Below are 17,940 nucleotides of genomic sequence, written 5' to 3' on the forward strand. Positions count from 1 at the left end.
TTATCTACTAGATTTCTTATTGGTTAATCAAATCGACCAGCTAAATGATGGGATTACTGGTGAACATGGCATATGCTAATTTAACTCGTTGTTATTAAATGCACACCGGATATGGAGTGTGGTACAGGCCACGATAATATCACTGCATAATGTACAAAATGAGCTGTTTGCAAGAACAATATTATTCCGGGGGTGTTAGGGTTGTGCCTCCCACCCCCAGACTTCTACCCCTTTCTAGGCTACCACTATACGAAAAAGGTGCCTGCCTTTACAGACAATTGGCTACAAATGTATACCCCTTCTCAGACTATGTTTTTTTTTTGTCTCTTTTTGTCTTTGTCTTTTGTCCAGTGGTGGTTGGGGCAAAGCTAATTGCAACTAAATTTAATGATTATAAAGATAAAGAAGAAATAAGGAAAAACGCATACAAACTGAAAGGGTCTGATATTTTTATTCAAGAAGACTTTTCAAAACGAATTCGCATGAAAAGAAAGAAACTATTTGCATATCGCGACTCGTTGCTACAAGATGACCGGAGTAATAAAGTTACCGTACGCTATGATCAGCTAATTGTATACAAACCATCCGGTGTTCGATTGGTTTACATCTATGACGAAGCTAGCCAAGCTGTTAAACAACTACGCCAACACAATAGCTAAGAATGTGGCCAAGGCTCAAACTTACGAGGTGCACATGCAGCAATATCTTTTATGTCATGGAATGTGCATGGTCTATTATGTAAACAAGATGACACAGATTTTCATTGTTTTTGTAATAATTTTGATGTATTTAGTTTACTTGAAACATGGTGTATTGATATAGATGATGTAAATTTGTTTTCTGGTTATGTAGCATTTAATTGCCCCGCTGTGAAGTTTAAGAACCGGGGAAGAGCAAGTGGCGGTGTCGTCACTTATGTTAAAAAAAGTTATTTAAAAGGGGTTAAACGAATGCTTCCTGAAATCACGGGGGCGGTGATTTTGTTATTAGATAGTCTATTTTTTGGTTTTGAAAATGACATTTTGCTTGTTTCTGCATATGTCCCTCCAGAAGGCTCAAAGTGGTATTTACGGAATGATGACGTAATGGATGGTATAATTAAACTTGAAAATGACGTGGTAAATTCTTTGTCACAATGTAATGCTGGTGATATTAGCATAATAATGGCTGGGGATTTCAATGCTAGAACCGCATCTGACCCTGATTACATGTTACATGATGATGCTCGTTATAGCATTGGAATCGATCCTAATTATATGCAGTGTGATTTTGATATTCCACGCCATTCTAGGGACCTTACCCGTAATAATTTTGGCATTTCACTTCTGTCTATGTGCAAACACCTGTCTGTATGTATGTTAAACGGCAGAAAAGAGCCTGGAGAATTCACGTGTATTGCAAATGATGGTAGAAGTGTAGTCGACTACGCCCCGGTATCCCTGGATTTGTATGGCTATGTGACATCCTTCACAATACCAGTCAGGAGTGAGTCTGACCATTTTCCACTTTGTTATAAACTTAGAATTTCTGGTGTACTTAATTCAGACGAAAATTCGATCGGAAATAATTCCATTGTGAAATTTCGTTGGAACAACGAACTATTGCAATATTATAAAACACGTGTTCTGGAGAAAACTGCTGAAATTAATTTATTGACTAATCAACTCGGGGCTCATAATTTAAACGAAACAGTTACCCAATTTACAGATATTTTAAAAGAATCGGGAGAAATTATGCAAGTACAGATCCCTAACAAAAGATTATCTTCACACAGACAAAATAAACAACCATGGTATGATGAGGAATGTCGCATGGCAAAATTATATAAACTTTCCCGTTTACGTCGATATCGTGATACTGGTCGTGAGATTGATTTAAATAACTACAGAAGTGCCCGTAATTCATTTCGCTCACTGGTGAGAAAAAAGAAACATACATATAACGAAAAATTGCAGGATACAATTAGAGAAAACATAACAAGTGAAAAATGTATCTGGGAAACTATTAGAAAGAATAAGAGTAAAAATCAAACATCTATAATCCCATTACAAGATTGGGCCATGTACTTCGAAAAACTGTACAAGCAGGATTCATGTAACAATAACATACATAGATCGAGAGCAACTTACTGAAGTTAAAAACTTTCTGTATAGTTTTGATCCGCATTCTACAGAATTTGGGGAAACTGACACATCATTGAATGTGCCAATAACGAATGAAGAAATTATTCAGTCAATACATAAACTTAGAAATGGCAAATCTGCAGGTCCTGACCTTTTAATCGCTGAATTTTTTAAATTTTCATGTGATGTGTCGATAACATTTTTGAATGCCCTTTTTAACTTAATTTTTAATACCGGTATCTTTCCGGAAGGTTGGTCAAAAGGTATTATTATTCCTATCCACAAGAAAAACAGTCGAAATGATCCCGGTAACTATAGAGCTATATCACTCATGAGTATATTTGGAAAAATCTTCACCAGTATCATTGAAGCACGACTATCAAAATGGGCAAGGGTTTTTGATATAATCCCAGAGACACAGGCTGGATTTAGGGAAGGCTATTCAACTATTGATCAAATATTCACATTATATGCCATAATTCAGAAACAGTTAGCCAGGAAAGGAGGGAAATTGTATTGCCTCTATATAGATTTCCAGAAGGCATTCGACTCTGTTAACAGGGATTTTTTATTGTTTAGACTGGCCAATAATGGTATCAACGGGAAAATGTATGTAATTTTACAAAGTATTTATAAAGACGTCAAATCATGTGTTCGTGAAGGAGGAGTCACTTCGAGATTCTTTGAATTGAAGAATGGGGTTCGACAAGGGTGCATGATCAGCCCTATTTTATTCTCATTTTACATTAATGAGCTACAATGCATGTTGGATGACTCTGGGTATAGAGGAATACAATTGATCCCGAACGACATGTTAGAGTTGTTTTCATTATTGTATGCTGACGACATTGCTTTATTTTCAAATTCTGTTTTGGGCTTGAAAAGACTAATTAGTATATTGTATGAGTTTACAAACAAGTGGGATCTAAATATCAACTTAAATAAAACTAAAATTGTAGTATACAGAAATGGGGGATATCTCAGTAAATATGAAAAGTGGTACTTCGGGAACAAGCAACTTAGTACTGTTAGTTCATATGAATACTTGGGATTGGTAATGTCATGTAAATGCTCTTTTAATATTACCACAGAAAATTTAGCTATAAAAGACAAAAGGAAATTGATTGCAATCAAAAGATACTTAGGAAATATGCAATGTTTTAAAGCAGACTTGTATTTTAAGATTTTTGACACCTTAATTCAACCTGTACTTACATATGGGTCTGAAATTTGGGGATATGGTCAATATCAACATTTAGAAAGTGTACATACATCTTATTGTAGGCAATACCTCGGTGTAGGTAAAAATGCTCCAACTTGTACAGTATTAGGAGATTGTGGGAGGCTACCCTTATTTTGTTACCATGTTAAACGATGTGTGAAATATTGGTTAAAAATTACTAGCATGGATGAAAACAGATTACCCCAGAAAGCTTACCGGATGCTACTTTCACTGGACGAAAAAGGACAAAGGTCATGGGCCACAGAAATTAAATAACTGCTATTTAAATATGGATTTGGTTATGTCTGTTTAATCAAGGGGTGGGGGACTCTGATATGTTCTTGTATAAAGTTTGTGAAAGGGTCAAAGATACTGGAATTACAGATTGGTATATAGACGTTTGTTCTGGCGAAAAAACGCAGTATTATAGACAATACAAAACAAATTTTGGGATTGAAAACTATGTGACATTGCCACAATTAAAATTGCGCAGAGCAATAGCAAGATTAAGATGTGCGTGCCACCCCTTAGAAATAGAAAGAGGCAGACATAATAATATCCCTAGGGAGAGCCGTATTTGTCATTTGTGCCTGCAAGAAATTGATGATGAATATCATTTTTTACTAAAATGGGACACAATCAGGAAAAAGTATCTTCCAAATGAGACACAACCCCCAAATTTGAATACTCTAGTACAACTATTAAGTTCCTCTAAAAGCCAAATCATTAACTCTTTGGCTCTATTTATTTAAAAGTGTTTTTTAATCAAAGATCAAATGAGAATAACCTAATAAGCTTGTATGTATATATATATTAATATCCCCATCACATTATTATATAGGGCTTATATTATCTATTGACACACTCTTCATCTATATTTTCATACATATTTTGTAATGTAAATTTATTTCTTGTCAATAATTAATTTGCATGATTGTAATGGGCCGGAGGCCATTATACAATTAATAAATTAATATTATATTATTTCACTAGGCAGTGTGCTCTCGCAATCGCGGACTTAGTAATTTTTACAAGGTTCGCCATTTTTGATATCACGTGACAATTAGGTAAACAATGACTGTCCAGTTTGTGCGAACTTGTACCTCTATACTTAGTCTTTTGAAATATATAAGCTAAATTACTGTTCTGAACGAGACAACAGACAGAAAATGTTTTATTCGAAAACGTCACAAAACCCTTCTCGCTACCTTGAGTATATTACATTCAAAATAGCGCCCTGAGATTGTGTTTGAGTGATCAGATATACCTATGGATTATATAAAGCTTATGTCTTCAAATTAAAGGTGAATAAATCAATACTTCCCACTTTAAAACAGTTTATCATTACATGTATTGGCTTAGCAGTAGATGTAGCTCTACCTTTTGATCGACTAATTATGCAACTTTTGTCTGTGGGGATTGGTTTATGCAATTTGTGCTTAAAATGTCATGGAAAATATTAGTGCATACGTTATCTACTAGATTTCTTATTGGTTAATCAAATCGACCAGCTAAATGATGGGATTACTGGTGAACATGGCATATGCTAATTTAACTCGTTGTTATTAAATGCACACCGGATATGGAGTGTGGTACAGGCCACGATAATATCACTGCATAATGTACAAAATGAGCTGTTTGCAAGAACAATATTATTCCGGGGGTGTTAGGGTTGTGCCTCCCACCCCCAGACTTCTACCCCTTTCTAGGCTACCACTATACGAAAAAGGTGCCTGCCTTTACAGACAATTGGCTACAAATGTATACCCCTTCTCAGACTATGTTTTTTTTTTGTCTCTTTTTGTCTTTGTCTTTTGTCCAGTGGTGGTTGGGGCAAAGCTAATTGCAACTAAATTTAATGATTATAAAGATAAAGAAGAAATAAGGAAAAACGCATACAAACTGAAAGGGTCTGATATTTTTATTCAAGAAGACTTTTCAAAACGAATTCGCATGAAAAGAAAGAAACTATTTGCATATCGCGACTCGTTGCTACAAGATGACCGGAGTAATAAAGTTACCGTACGCTATGATCAGCTAATTGTATACAAACCATCCGGTGTTCGATTGGTTTACATCTATGACGAAGCTAGCCAAGCTGTTAAACAACTACGCCAACACAATAGCTAAGAATGTGGCCAAGGCTCAAACTTACGAGGTGCACATGCAGCAATATCTTTTATGTCATGGAATGTGCATGGTCTATTATGTAAACAAGATGACACAGATTTTCATTGTTTTTGTAATAATTTTGATGTATTTAGTTTACTTGAAACATGGTGTATTGATATAGATGATGTAAATTTGTTTTCTGGTTATGTAGCATTTAATTGCCCCGCTGTGAAGTTTAAGAACCGGGGAAGAGCAAGTGGCGGTGTCGTCACTTATGTTAAAAAAAGTTATTTAAAAGGGGTTAAACGAATGCTTCCTGAAATCACGGGGGCGGTGATTTTGTTATTAGATAGTCTATTTTTTGGTTTTGAAAATGACATTTTGCTTGTTTCTGCATATGTCCCTCCAGAAGGCTCAAAGTGGTATTTACGGAATGATGACGTAATGGATGGTATAATTAAACTTGAAAATGACGTGGTAAATTCTTTGTCACAATGTAATGCTGGTGATATTAGCATAATAATGGCTGGGGATTTCAATGCTAGAACCGCATCTGACCCTGATTACATGTTACATGATGATGCTCGTTATAGCATTGGAATCGATCCTAATTATATGCAGTGTGATTTTGATATTCCACGCCATTCTAGGGACCTTACCCGTAATAATTTTGGCATTTCACTTCTGTCTATGTGCAAACACCTGTCTGTATGTATGTTAAACGGCAGAAAAGAGCCTGGAGAATTCACGTGTATTGCAAATGATGGTAGAAGTGTAGTCGACTACGCCCCGGTATCCCTGGATTTGTATGGCTATGTGACATCCTTCACAATACCAGTCAGGAGTGAGTCTGACCATTTTCCACTTTGTTATAAACTTAGAATTTCTGGTGTACTTAATTCAGACGAAAATTCGATCGGAAATAATTCCATTGTGAAATTTCGTTGGAACAACGAACTATTGCAATATTATAAAACACGTGTTCTGGAGAAAACTGCTGAAATTAATTTATTGACTAATCAACTCGGGGCTCATAATTTAAACGAAACAGTTACCCAATTTACAGATATTTTAAAAGAATCGGGAGAAATTATGCAAGTACAGATCCCTAACAAAAGATTATCTTCACACAGACAAAATAAACAACCATGGTATGATGAGGAATGTCGCATGGCAAAATTATATAAACTTTCCCGTTTACGTCGATATCGTGATACTGGTCGTGAGATTGATTTAAATAACTACAGAAGTGCCCGTAATTCATTTCGCTCACTGGTGAGAAAAAAGAAACATACATATAACGAAAAATTGCAGGATACAATTAGAGAAAACATAACAAGTGAAAAATGTATCTGGGAAACTATTAGAAAGAATAAGAGTAAAAATCAAACATCTATAATCCCATTACAAGATTGGGCCATGTACTTCGAAAAACTGTACAAGCAGGATTCATGTAACAATAACATACATAGATCGAGAGCAACTTACTGAAGTTAAAAACTTTCTGTATAGTTTTGATCCGCATTCTACAGAATTTGGGGAAACTGACACATCATTGAATGTGCCAATAACGAATGAAGAAATTATTCAGTCAATACATAAACTTAGAAATGGCAAATCTGCAGGTCCTGACCTTTTAATCGCTGAATTTTTTAAATTTTCATGTGATGTGTCGATAACATTTTTGAATGCCCTTTTTAACTTAATTTTTAATACCGGTATCTTTCCGGAAGGTTGGTCAAAAGGTATTATTATTCCTATCCACAAGAAAAACAGTCGAAATGATCCCGGTAACTATAGAGCTATATCACTCATGAGTATATTTGGAAAAATCTTCACCAGTATCATTGAAGCACGACTATCAAAATGGGCAAGGGTTTTTGATATAATCCCAGAGACACAGGCTGGATTTAGGGAAGGCTATTCAACTATTGATCAAATATTCACATTATATGCCATAATTCAGAAACAGTTAGCCAGGAAAGGAGGGAAATTGTATTGCCTCTATATAGATTTCCAGAAGGCATTCGACTCTGTTAACAGGGATTTTTTATTGTTTAGACTGGCCAATAATGGTATCAACGGGAAAATGTATGTAATTTTACAAAGTATTTATAAAGACGTCAAATCATGTGTTCGTGAAGGAGGAGTCACTTCGAGATTCTTTGAATTGAAGAATGGGGTTCGACAAGGGTGCATGATCAGCCCTATTTTATTCTCATTTTACATTAATGAGCTACAATGCATGTTGGATGACTCTGGGTATAGAGGAATACAATTGATCCCGAACGACATGTTAGAGTTGTTTTCATTATTGTATGCTGACGACATTGCTTTATTTTCAAATTCTGTTTTGGGCTTGAAAAGACTAATTAGTATATTGTATGAGTTTACAAACAAGTGGGATCTAAATATCAACTTAAATAAAACTAAAATTGTAGTATACAGAAATGGGGGATATCTCAGTAAATATGAAAAGTGGTACTTCGGGAACAAGCAACTTAGTACTGTTAGTTCATATGAATACTTGGGATTGGTAATGTCATGTAAATGCTCTTTTAATATTACCACAGAAAATTTAGCTATAAAAGACAAAAGGAAATTGATTGCAATCAAAAGATACTTAGGAAATATGCAATGTTTTAAAGCAGACTTGTATTTTAAGATTGTTGACACCTTAATTCAACCTGTACTTACATATGGGTCTGAAATTTGGGGATATGGTCAATATCAACATTTAGAAAGTGTACATACATCTTATTGTAGGCAATACCTCGGTGTAGGTAAAAATGCTCCAACTTGTACAGTATTAGGAGATTGTGGGAGGCTACCCTTATTTTGTTACCATGTTAAACGATGTGTGAAATATTGGTTAAAAATTACTAGCATGGATGAAAACAGATTACCCCAGAAAGCTTACCGGATGCTACTTTCACTGGACGAAAAAGGACAAAGGTCATGGGCCACAGAAATTAAATAACTGCTATTTAAATATGGATTTGGTTATGTCTGTTTAATCAAGGGGTGGGGGACTCTGATATGTTCTTGTATAAAGTTTGTGAAAGGGTCAAAGATACTGGAATTACAGATTGGTATATAGACGTTTGTTCTGGCGAAAAAACGCAGTATTATAGACAATACAAAACAAATTTTGGGATTGAAAACTATGTGACATTGCCACAATTAAAATTGCGCAGAGCAATAGCAAGATTAAGATGTGCGTGCCACCCCTTAGAAATAGAAAGAGGCAGACATAATAATATCCCTAGGGAGAGCCGTATTTGTCATTTGTGCCTGCAAGAAATTGATGATGAATATCATTTTTTACTAAAATGGGACACAATCAGGAAAAAGTATCTTCCAAATGAGACACAACCCCCAAATTTGAATACTCTAGTACAACTATTAAGTTCCTCTAAAAGCCAAATCATTAACTCTTTGGCTCTATTTATTTAAAAGTGTTTTTTAATCAAAGATCAAATGAGAATAACCTAATAAGCTTGTATGTATATATATATTAATATCCCCATCACATTATTATATAGGGCTTATATTATCTATTGACACACTCTTCATCTATATTTTCATACATATTTTGTAATGTAAATTTATTTCTTGTCAATAATTAATTTGCATGATTGTAATGGGCCGGAGGCCATTATACAATTAATAAATTAATATTATATTATTTCACTAGGCAGTGTGCTCTCGCAATCGCGGACTTAGTAATTTTTACAAGGTTCGCCATTTTTGATATCACGTGACAATTAGGTAAACAATGACTGTCCAGTTTGTGCGAACTTGTACCTCTATACTTAGTCTTTTGAAATATATAAGCTAAATTACTGTTCTGAACGAGACAACAGACAGAAAATGTTTTATTCGAAAACGTCACAAAACCCTTCTCGCTACCTTGAGTATATTACATTCAAAATAGCGCCCTGAGATTGTGTTTGAGTGATCAGATATACCTATGGATTATATAAAGCTTATGTCTTCAAATTAAAGGTGAATAAATCAATACTTCCCACTTTAAAACAGTTTATCATTACATGTATTGGCTTACCAGTAGATGTAGCTCTACCTTTTGATCGACTAATTATGCAACTTTTGTCTGTGGGGATTGGTTTATGCAATTTGTGCTTAAAATGTCACGGAAAATATTAGTGCATACGTTATCTACTAGATTTCTTATTGGTTAATCAAATCGACCAGCTAAATGATGGGATTACTGGTGAACATGGCATATGCTAATTTAACTCGTTGTTATTAAATGCACACCGGATATGGAGTGTGGTACAGGCCACGATAATATCACTGCACAATGTACAAAATGAGCTGTTTGCAAGAACAATATTATTCCGGGGTGTTAGGATTGTGCCTCTCACCCCCAGACTCCTACCCCTTTCTAGGCTACCACTATACGAAAAAGGTGCCTGCCTTTACAGACAATTGGCTACAAATGTATACCCCTTCTCAGACTATGTTTTTTTTTTGTCTCGAAATAGGTGATGAGTCCATTTTGCCATATATATAATGAAATTATTACAGCATGAACCAAGTTTTAAAGTTAATTTAGACTAGTTTCCAGACACATTTGCCCACTTGTCGGTATATATCGACACCCAGGGAAGGGGTGCTCTCATGATGCACCGCTGTCACGATTTTGACAATGCAGGTTGCGCCGGTCTTTCAGGGTTGTTATGTAAGTGAGTGGCTCGCGAGGTTAATGTACACATCCGGAAATGGGTAACTCGGTAACTCGCAAGGCAGTGAGCAGTACCATGGTAGTCCAGTGGGTTCGCTCGACACTTATATGCACCATTCAGTCACCAAAACACCAGTAGTATGATAACATAGTCAGGTATTTATTATAATTACAATTGTCATCATATGCTCGGTCCTCTTCTCCCTATTACGCTCGAACCCCTCATTTTTATAATCGACAGTGTTAATTGTTCAACCAATAGTCTTATTACTTTGCACGCGTTGTCATGACCACACGTGGACTCCACGACTTAGGGCGTCGCCCCGTAGCAAATGTATAACATTTGTTGGTGAAAAACGTAAATTTTTTAGCGAAAGCACCCTCAAAGAACCCTTACACATTCTTAAATTGGATGTGGGTCACTTCTAGTAGAGTGACTGTGCTCTCATCCAAAATCCGGCCCGCGAGTCTTTACCACCGGACCGACACAGCTTATCAATGGAAATAACCTCGGAATATCACCTATGTGTAAAATGTTAAATCAGAATTATCATAATTTCCTGGACATTTTATTAATTTGAAAATTATCCACCTAATTAGCGTGAAAAATGGCAGGATATTGTACAGTACTGCCTTGTCGCTACATGTATGTAGACCATAACATGTTGGGTCAGCTCATCATGGTTTGTCGCCCTCTAGTGTTCACATATTTTGTTCTAGTTTGTTCTTGGGTCAAAGTTTATTTTATTTTCAAAATGGCTGGGAACACAGGGGACGATGATCTGGAAGAGTTTCTCGCCAAAGTCGATAAGTTGCGTAAGTTGTCAAATACAATCTAGTTTACTTCTTTGTGTGTGTGAAGCGATTTGAAATATGTTGAAATAGAAACGGTTAACAACATGGACGCGTTGCAATGTATGTATATTGTGTTTCCGTTGCTGTAGTATCGTAGCTGAGTACGGTCTTGTAGGTAGGCCTCTTTCCGCTGCTTGCAGTACTAGACTAGATTCTGTCTATGATCGTATAATATGACAAATCTACAAATAATAATCCCTGAGTGTACTCAGAATGACTGGATTCCATGCTAATAATAATAATAATAATAATCCTCTAGTCGGGTCCGAGTGTTTGGACACACTAAAAAAAGAACCGTGGTTGAGTACTAAGCTGTCGAAATTTTTGAAGGGGGGACGGTCGATTCGTCCCAAATCACATTCGTCCCAAGTCAATTCGTCCCACAAGTCGATTCGTCTCAAGTCGAATCGTCCCACAAGTTAATTCGTCCCAAAGTCGATTCGTCCCACAAGTTGATTCGTCCCAAAGTCGATTCGTCCCACAAGTCGATCGATTCGTCAGATTTAAGGTTAGCCCACTACTAACTCGCCAAATAAACATAAAAAAATCCAAACAACAAACTGTTCACGTACACGTCATGCACTGGCATGCGTAATTGTTCATTATGCCATTTTGTTTTTGCCGACGTTATAAACAAATACACCGTACACGCAACGTAGAGTTATTAGTTAATAAATACAAATACACCGTACATGCAACGTACAAGTTATTAGTTAATAAATAAATACAAACACACCTTACATGCAACGTAGAGTTATTAGTTAATAAATACAAATACATCGTACATGCAACGTACAAGTTATTAGTTAATAAATACAAATATATCGTACATGCAACGTACAAGTTATTAGTTAATAAATACAAATACACCGCACACGCAACGTAGAGTTATTAGTTAATAAATACAAATACACCGTACACGCAACGTACAAGTTATTAGTTAATAAATACAAATACACCGCACATGCAACATAGAGTTATTAGTTAATAAATACAAATACACCGTACACGCAACGTGGAGTTATTAGTTAGCGTGTCAGTAACAGTTGGCATAGAAATTGACCCTGCTCAAAATCGTAACGCTGACCAAAAATTAAAAAAAAATGGACGAATGTGAAATGGAACGAATGTGAATTGGGACGAATCGACTTGTGGGACGAATGTGAATTGGGACGAATCGACTTGTGGGACGAATCGACTTGTGGGACGAATGTGTTGGGACGAATGTGAATTGGGACGAATTGACTGTGAATCTTTTGAAGCCCTCCCTCAAAATCTACCAGCAGGCGTACCACTTCTAGACTACAGATGCGTGTTATTCCTGGTATATTGAAGTCCCACAGTCGTCACGCAGCATACTAGTATGTTAAAGTTTCATGTAAACAAACAATGTATTTTACAAGCGTTGTATATGTCGAGATCGCTATGAGTCCCATGTCGAACTGGACGCGGTGCGACGACCACCGCCATTTAATCTAGTGATCTGATTATCTATTGCATTTTTAATTCATCATTGAACGAAATTTACTGTACGTGATGCATTAGTTAATTTATTTTCAAAACCTTGTTGTGGGTAAACATTCCACCAACATTTACATAACCAGGGTAAGTTGCAGACTAAAACAATGGCGTAAATTTGCATATGAATCGAAGCTGTTCTATATAGCAAAAGGTCTTGAACAAATTAGTAGAGTGATACTCCATCTGGTTCAAGTCATAGTACTTGTTACCAATATTAACACAACAGCGAATTGGGGGCATTTCGCCCAATTACCACTTCGCCCAAACGGTTTCGCCCGATTACCTGTTTGCCCGATTACCATTTCGCCCGATTGCCATTTCGCCCGATTACCAGTTCGCCTGATTCCTCGTATGTTTGGTATTTACGTGTAGTCAAAACAAGATAACATAGAAGTTGAAATTTATTTTTAAAAGGTGACGAACGTGAAGTTTACAACGGGGTTGTAACGTAATTTTATGCCGTTGCGGCCCCACTAATCCCTTTTCTAGTACTAGTATAGGGTGTGAATGCAGTGAGTACACCACAGATTAAAAAATGTATTTAGTGGGTAAACAAAGACTGAGTACTTATTTTTTAATTAAACATAAGGTATTTATAAAATAAATCTCCCCATGCTAGTTGTTGGATTTTGGGGTGTACCTGCATGGTGTTCGTGGTACCTGATATGTTTATAATAGCAAGGATACAGTGCATTATGGAAATTATATATATTTAGATAATGTATGTAGCCTATAGTGTCAACTCACCTCGATGGTGAAACAAGTGAAAAATCTGTGTATGACGGCCGATGCATACCTGTCCCATTGTCTGTCGGCCGCCCCTCTATTGTGAATGGGGATGACTTCCCGCAATGGCGGACATCAGTTGCAGTGTTTGCATCGGCAATAAAACCCTGACTAAAATGCGATCATATGGTAGATTTTATGCATTTTACCAGATGTACATTTCGAATCGAAACCCCCAGTAGGCCTACTGTGTAACATCGGTAAATCGGACGAAAAGGAAAATGGGCGAACCGGTAATTGGGCGAACCGATAATCAGGCGAAGGAGTTCGGGCGAAGTGAATTTCGGGAGAAGTGACTGTACCCCGACCACCGCCATTTAATCTAGTGATCTGATTATCTAACATATATTGCATTTTTAATCCATCATTGATCGAAATTTACTGTATGTGATGCATTAGTTACATAATTTCAATTTATTTTCAAAACCTTGTTGTGGGTAAACATTCCACCAACATTTACATAACCAGGGTAAGTTGCAGACTAAAACAATGGCGTAAATTTGCATATGAATCGAAGCTGTTCTACATAGCAAAAGGTCTTGAACAAATTAGTAGAGTGATACTCCATCTGGTTCAATTCATAGTACTTGTTACCAATAATATTAACGCAAGTCTAGTTCCAGAATAAATTTATCTCAGGGCAGGAACGTAGAAATACCGTTAGCTTCCTGTTTCACATGAGTATGTGCACTGTAACAACGAACGGTTGAACACAAAACAAGACAAATTCAGATATTTTTTAAATCTATGTATATTCATAACATCAACAATGTTGTACATAAATCTATCATTGAAGTATTATTAATTAAATATTTAATAGAAATCAATACACCAGTTATATATATACTAAGCTTCAAGTAATAATAATAATAATAATAATAATAATAATAATAATAATAATTATCTTTATTGCGTTTGTATCCCTATTAGGATTTTGACTAAAATGCAATACAGATGTGAATAAAGACAAACAAACAATTGAAGTGAGAATAAAAATACACACAGGAAAATAAAAAAAAACAAAAATGACAAGCAAATAAAAGTAGAAAAAAAAATAATGGTAAAGTAATTTGGAATCTTTTCCATATTTGTGTTGGTGAATGTTTGGTTTACTAATGCATGTACATGACCTTATCTTGAGTTAGCTGACTATATTGTTTTCAGTTTTACCTCTCTTGTTTTGAAACAGTTTTCTTTGTATTTTGCTACTTCTATTATTATTTTCTCATCTTTATTATTTAAAACATATTTTAGTTTTTCTTTATTAACAGCTGATAACAGCTGATAAAGTCTTTTTCTTTCTCCAGCGTAAAGATCACATGTTAACAGAAAATTTTCTTATTCCTCTATGGTGTTCTTTTCACAACATAGACATTTTCTGTCAGATATATCTGTGTTGTTATATCTCCCAGTCTCTATCACAGTCAGCTGGCGCACACGTGATAATAAAATAAATACGATATTTACTATATGGGGGCCGCCATCTTGAATGATGCATAAAACTAAATAAGAGACAAGTTGTGAAACGCGTTTTTCAGATTCCTACAAATCAGGACAAAAATACCAATCTTTCACAAAAATACGGTTCGTTGGGGTTATATTAAGCCAACCGATAACAAAATTCGGCCGAATTTGTCGTTTTTGTGTGGAAAAATCCCTTGCATACGAACACCTAATTACGCGAAGAACATAGAACACTAAGTCATGGTATTTGAAACTAAAAACTGGCATTCCAGCACAGCAGCCAATCAGCGACGGCCTAACGCTTAGATGACAATTTCGGTTTCAATGAAAATTGGTGCTTACAAGTCTTAGTAGGGGATTTGGATTATAACACGATCTAAATCCAACGTTAAGCCTATAAACGTTCCATTGCTTTTAGTGCCAAACCCCTTACTTAAGTACAACAATAAATATTTCGTTGGTGTTTGTGAGCTCTTGTGTGATTGGTCAATGCATGGACAGCTCTTCCACTTCCCATGTTTTACTCCCTATCAATTTGGGCCCTGTTTAACCATAGACAGTATAGTAGTATAGTAACACCAATGTCAAACGCCGTATGCCCAACGTAAGCAGGGCTGGAATATTATGATGAGCAAGTAAACAATGACGTCATATTTACTTCCATGCGAAAATTAAAAGTTAGTTTCAGACGGCAGTAATGTTTCCGTACATGTTATATTCAGTCTGTACCCCATTTTTGACAAAATATTTTTGTTTTCATGGTGCATGAATCTTATTATGTTATTGTTTACCGACTATGCTCGTTTTTTATTTTTCTCTGCCACGCATTTTTTTTTCAAACAGACTTTGAATCCGTATGTTCTCTCATCTGTCACCATCTTGACAATAGCTCACACTCTTTCAACCGGAATTCATGTCTAAGGTTGTACCCCGTTTTCGACAAAATACTCGAATATTTTAGTTTTCATGATGCACGAATCTTCTTATTATGTTATTTTCCACCGACTGTGCTCTATTTTTGTTGTTCTCTGTCTTGCACTTATTTTGAAATTAACTTTCAATCCGTCCGTTTTCATGTCTGTCGTCATCTTGACTACTTATTCACACTCTTTCAACCCGAATTCATGTCTAAGGTTGTACCCCGTTTTCGACACAATACTCGAATATTTTAGTTTTCATGATGCATGAATCTTCTTATTATGTTATTTTCCACCGACTGTGCTCGGTTTTTGTTGTTCTCTGTCTTGCACTTATTTTGAAATTAACTTTCAATCCGTCCGTTTTCATGTCTGTCGTCATCTTGACTACTTATTCACACTCTTTCAAACGGAATGCATGTGTAAGTTTGTACCCCGTATTCGACAAAATACACGAATATTATTGTTTTCATGATGCATGAATCGTCAAATTTTGTTATTTTCACTGACTACACTTGTTTTTTGTTGTTGTCTGTCTCGCATTTTTTTAATAGACTTTCATTCCGTTTTCCGTTTTCACGTCTGTCGCCATCTTGACTACACGTCCAGTCTTTCAGCCTGAATGCATGTCTACCTACGTTATACCCTGTTTTTATTAATAATTTCAACAAAATAACTCAAATACTTGTGAATAAATGAGGCACGATTGTCTTTATTATTTTATTTTCACTATTTTCGGTTTTTTTTTAGCGTTTCAAAGGGTTTCTTTTACGTGACGATCAAGAAAACGCAAATCTTCGCTATTTTCGATGTTGATGCCCGTTTATTTTGTCATGTCTCACAACTGAATGTCCAAGCTGACTTTGTTTTGGTTGTATATAGTTTTGTGGACAAGGGAGGTCATCTTGGTTGCCTAATTAACTAATTAAAATACCTGTCAGGCATCTCTACCTTAACGAGAAATGGAAATAAATATTTAGTTTATGTTAACGGTTAGTTTAAATCAGCTTAACTTTTTTCCAGCCTACCCTGCTACAATAGAATCGCTGGAGTTGCTTGTCCTTCCTACTATATTGTCTATGGTTTAACTCCGGGGTTACGTCCAAACGCCACCTCCTTGACTGGCGATCTGTGTTAAAAAATAAACCTTTGTTGTTGCGGTGTACGCAAGAAGATGAACTACTTATGTTTTTAACATCACTTCACCTATTAACAATTCACCCCTAGACGTGATAATTTCATTTCAATAGTAAAAATCCGTTCTCAAAAATCCAAATAATCACAACCTCACCGAAATTTATTTTCTATTCTTACCCACAAGCCACACCCAGACCATTCATCAAAACGAGTGGTCTGGGGTATACTAGTACTCTGACCCATGCCAAGGACTTCCTGTTTGTAATGCTATATGATAAATCAGATTAACTATCACGTGAAACCAAAGACAATTGTCTTTGGTGAAACCAAATGAAAATCATTCTAAAATAACGTACTTATACCCAATTGATTCTGGAAAAAAATGACATTTGCAATAATAATCGACGAGCAGGTACAGGTAGTAACGTTCGGTTGACGAAATAGACGATACAACAGTACTGATTGAACCTACATGAATGCTACTCTATTTCATATAACCAAATGTTGTTGTTTTTTGCTGTTGTACATTATCTTCGGTAATAACTCCGAAAGTGAAGTCTTATATCTTCAGCAGAACGTAGCCGTTAAAACTTGCAAAACGAGTCTGTTTCGATCCATCATCGCTTAAGCAGCATACAATTTATTTATTTTTTGACTCATTTAAAAAATACGAATGGTGTCAATATTTAAAACTGCATTTTGTCTGTCTCTAGCGTGCCTCAGAATGATATAGATCTTGGCCGATCGTATTTTTACAAAGGACCTGAATGTACAGTACTAATTTCACCCAACCTCCTGCTCGCTTCTGCTTTTCGATTATCATTTTTAATCGCTTTTGCAACCGCCTGTTGAATAATTTTCGCTTATTTTTTCGAGCGCGCGAACCCAGAAATATCGCCCGTCTGCATGCTCGCATTTTAAATACATGGCCGTGGCATCAATATGTTCCTGGTGTATCTGCTCTCTGCCCCAAGGAGTTAGCATTGCCTGTATCATGTAATTGTCTCGATAATCATGTTGTTGAAACGATATAGCAGCCCTGGATTCAAACGGAACACAGTCCCGCTGTACGTTCGCGAACGAAACAAAGTATGA

At 35.9% G+C, this 17,940-nt stretch overlaps 1 protein-coding gene across 1 annotated transcript in view; it reads left to right on the top strand.

The window, feature by feature from the left end:
• Nucleotides 1-10,895: 10,895 nt before the first annotated feature.
• Nucleotides 10,896-17,940, top strand: part of LOC102805441 (tetratricopeptide repeat protein 12-like) — a 76,989-nt gene continuing 69,944 nt past the window's right edge. The window contains exon 1 of the mRNA XM_085493537.1: nucleotides 10,896-10,981. Coding sequence (XP_085349663.1) covers nucleotides 10,921-10,981 — 61 coding nt within the window. The 5' untranslated portion in view covers nucleotides 10,896-10,920. The remainder of the gene's footprint in view (nucleotides 10,982-17,940) is intronic.

This window comes from Saccoglossus kowalevskii, chromosome 19, assembly GCF_978046115.1.
Source record: "Saccoglossus kowalevskii chromosome 19, keSacKowa6.1, whole genome shotgun sequence".
NCBI classification, from domain to species: domain Eukaryota; kingdom Metazoa; phylum Hemichordata; class Enteropneusta; family Harrimaniidae; genus Saccoglossus; species Saccoglossus kowalevskii.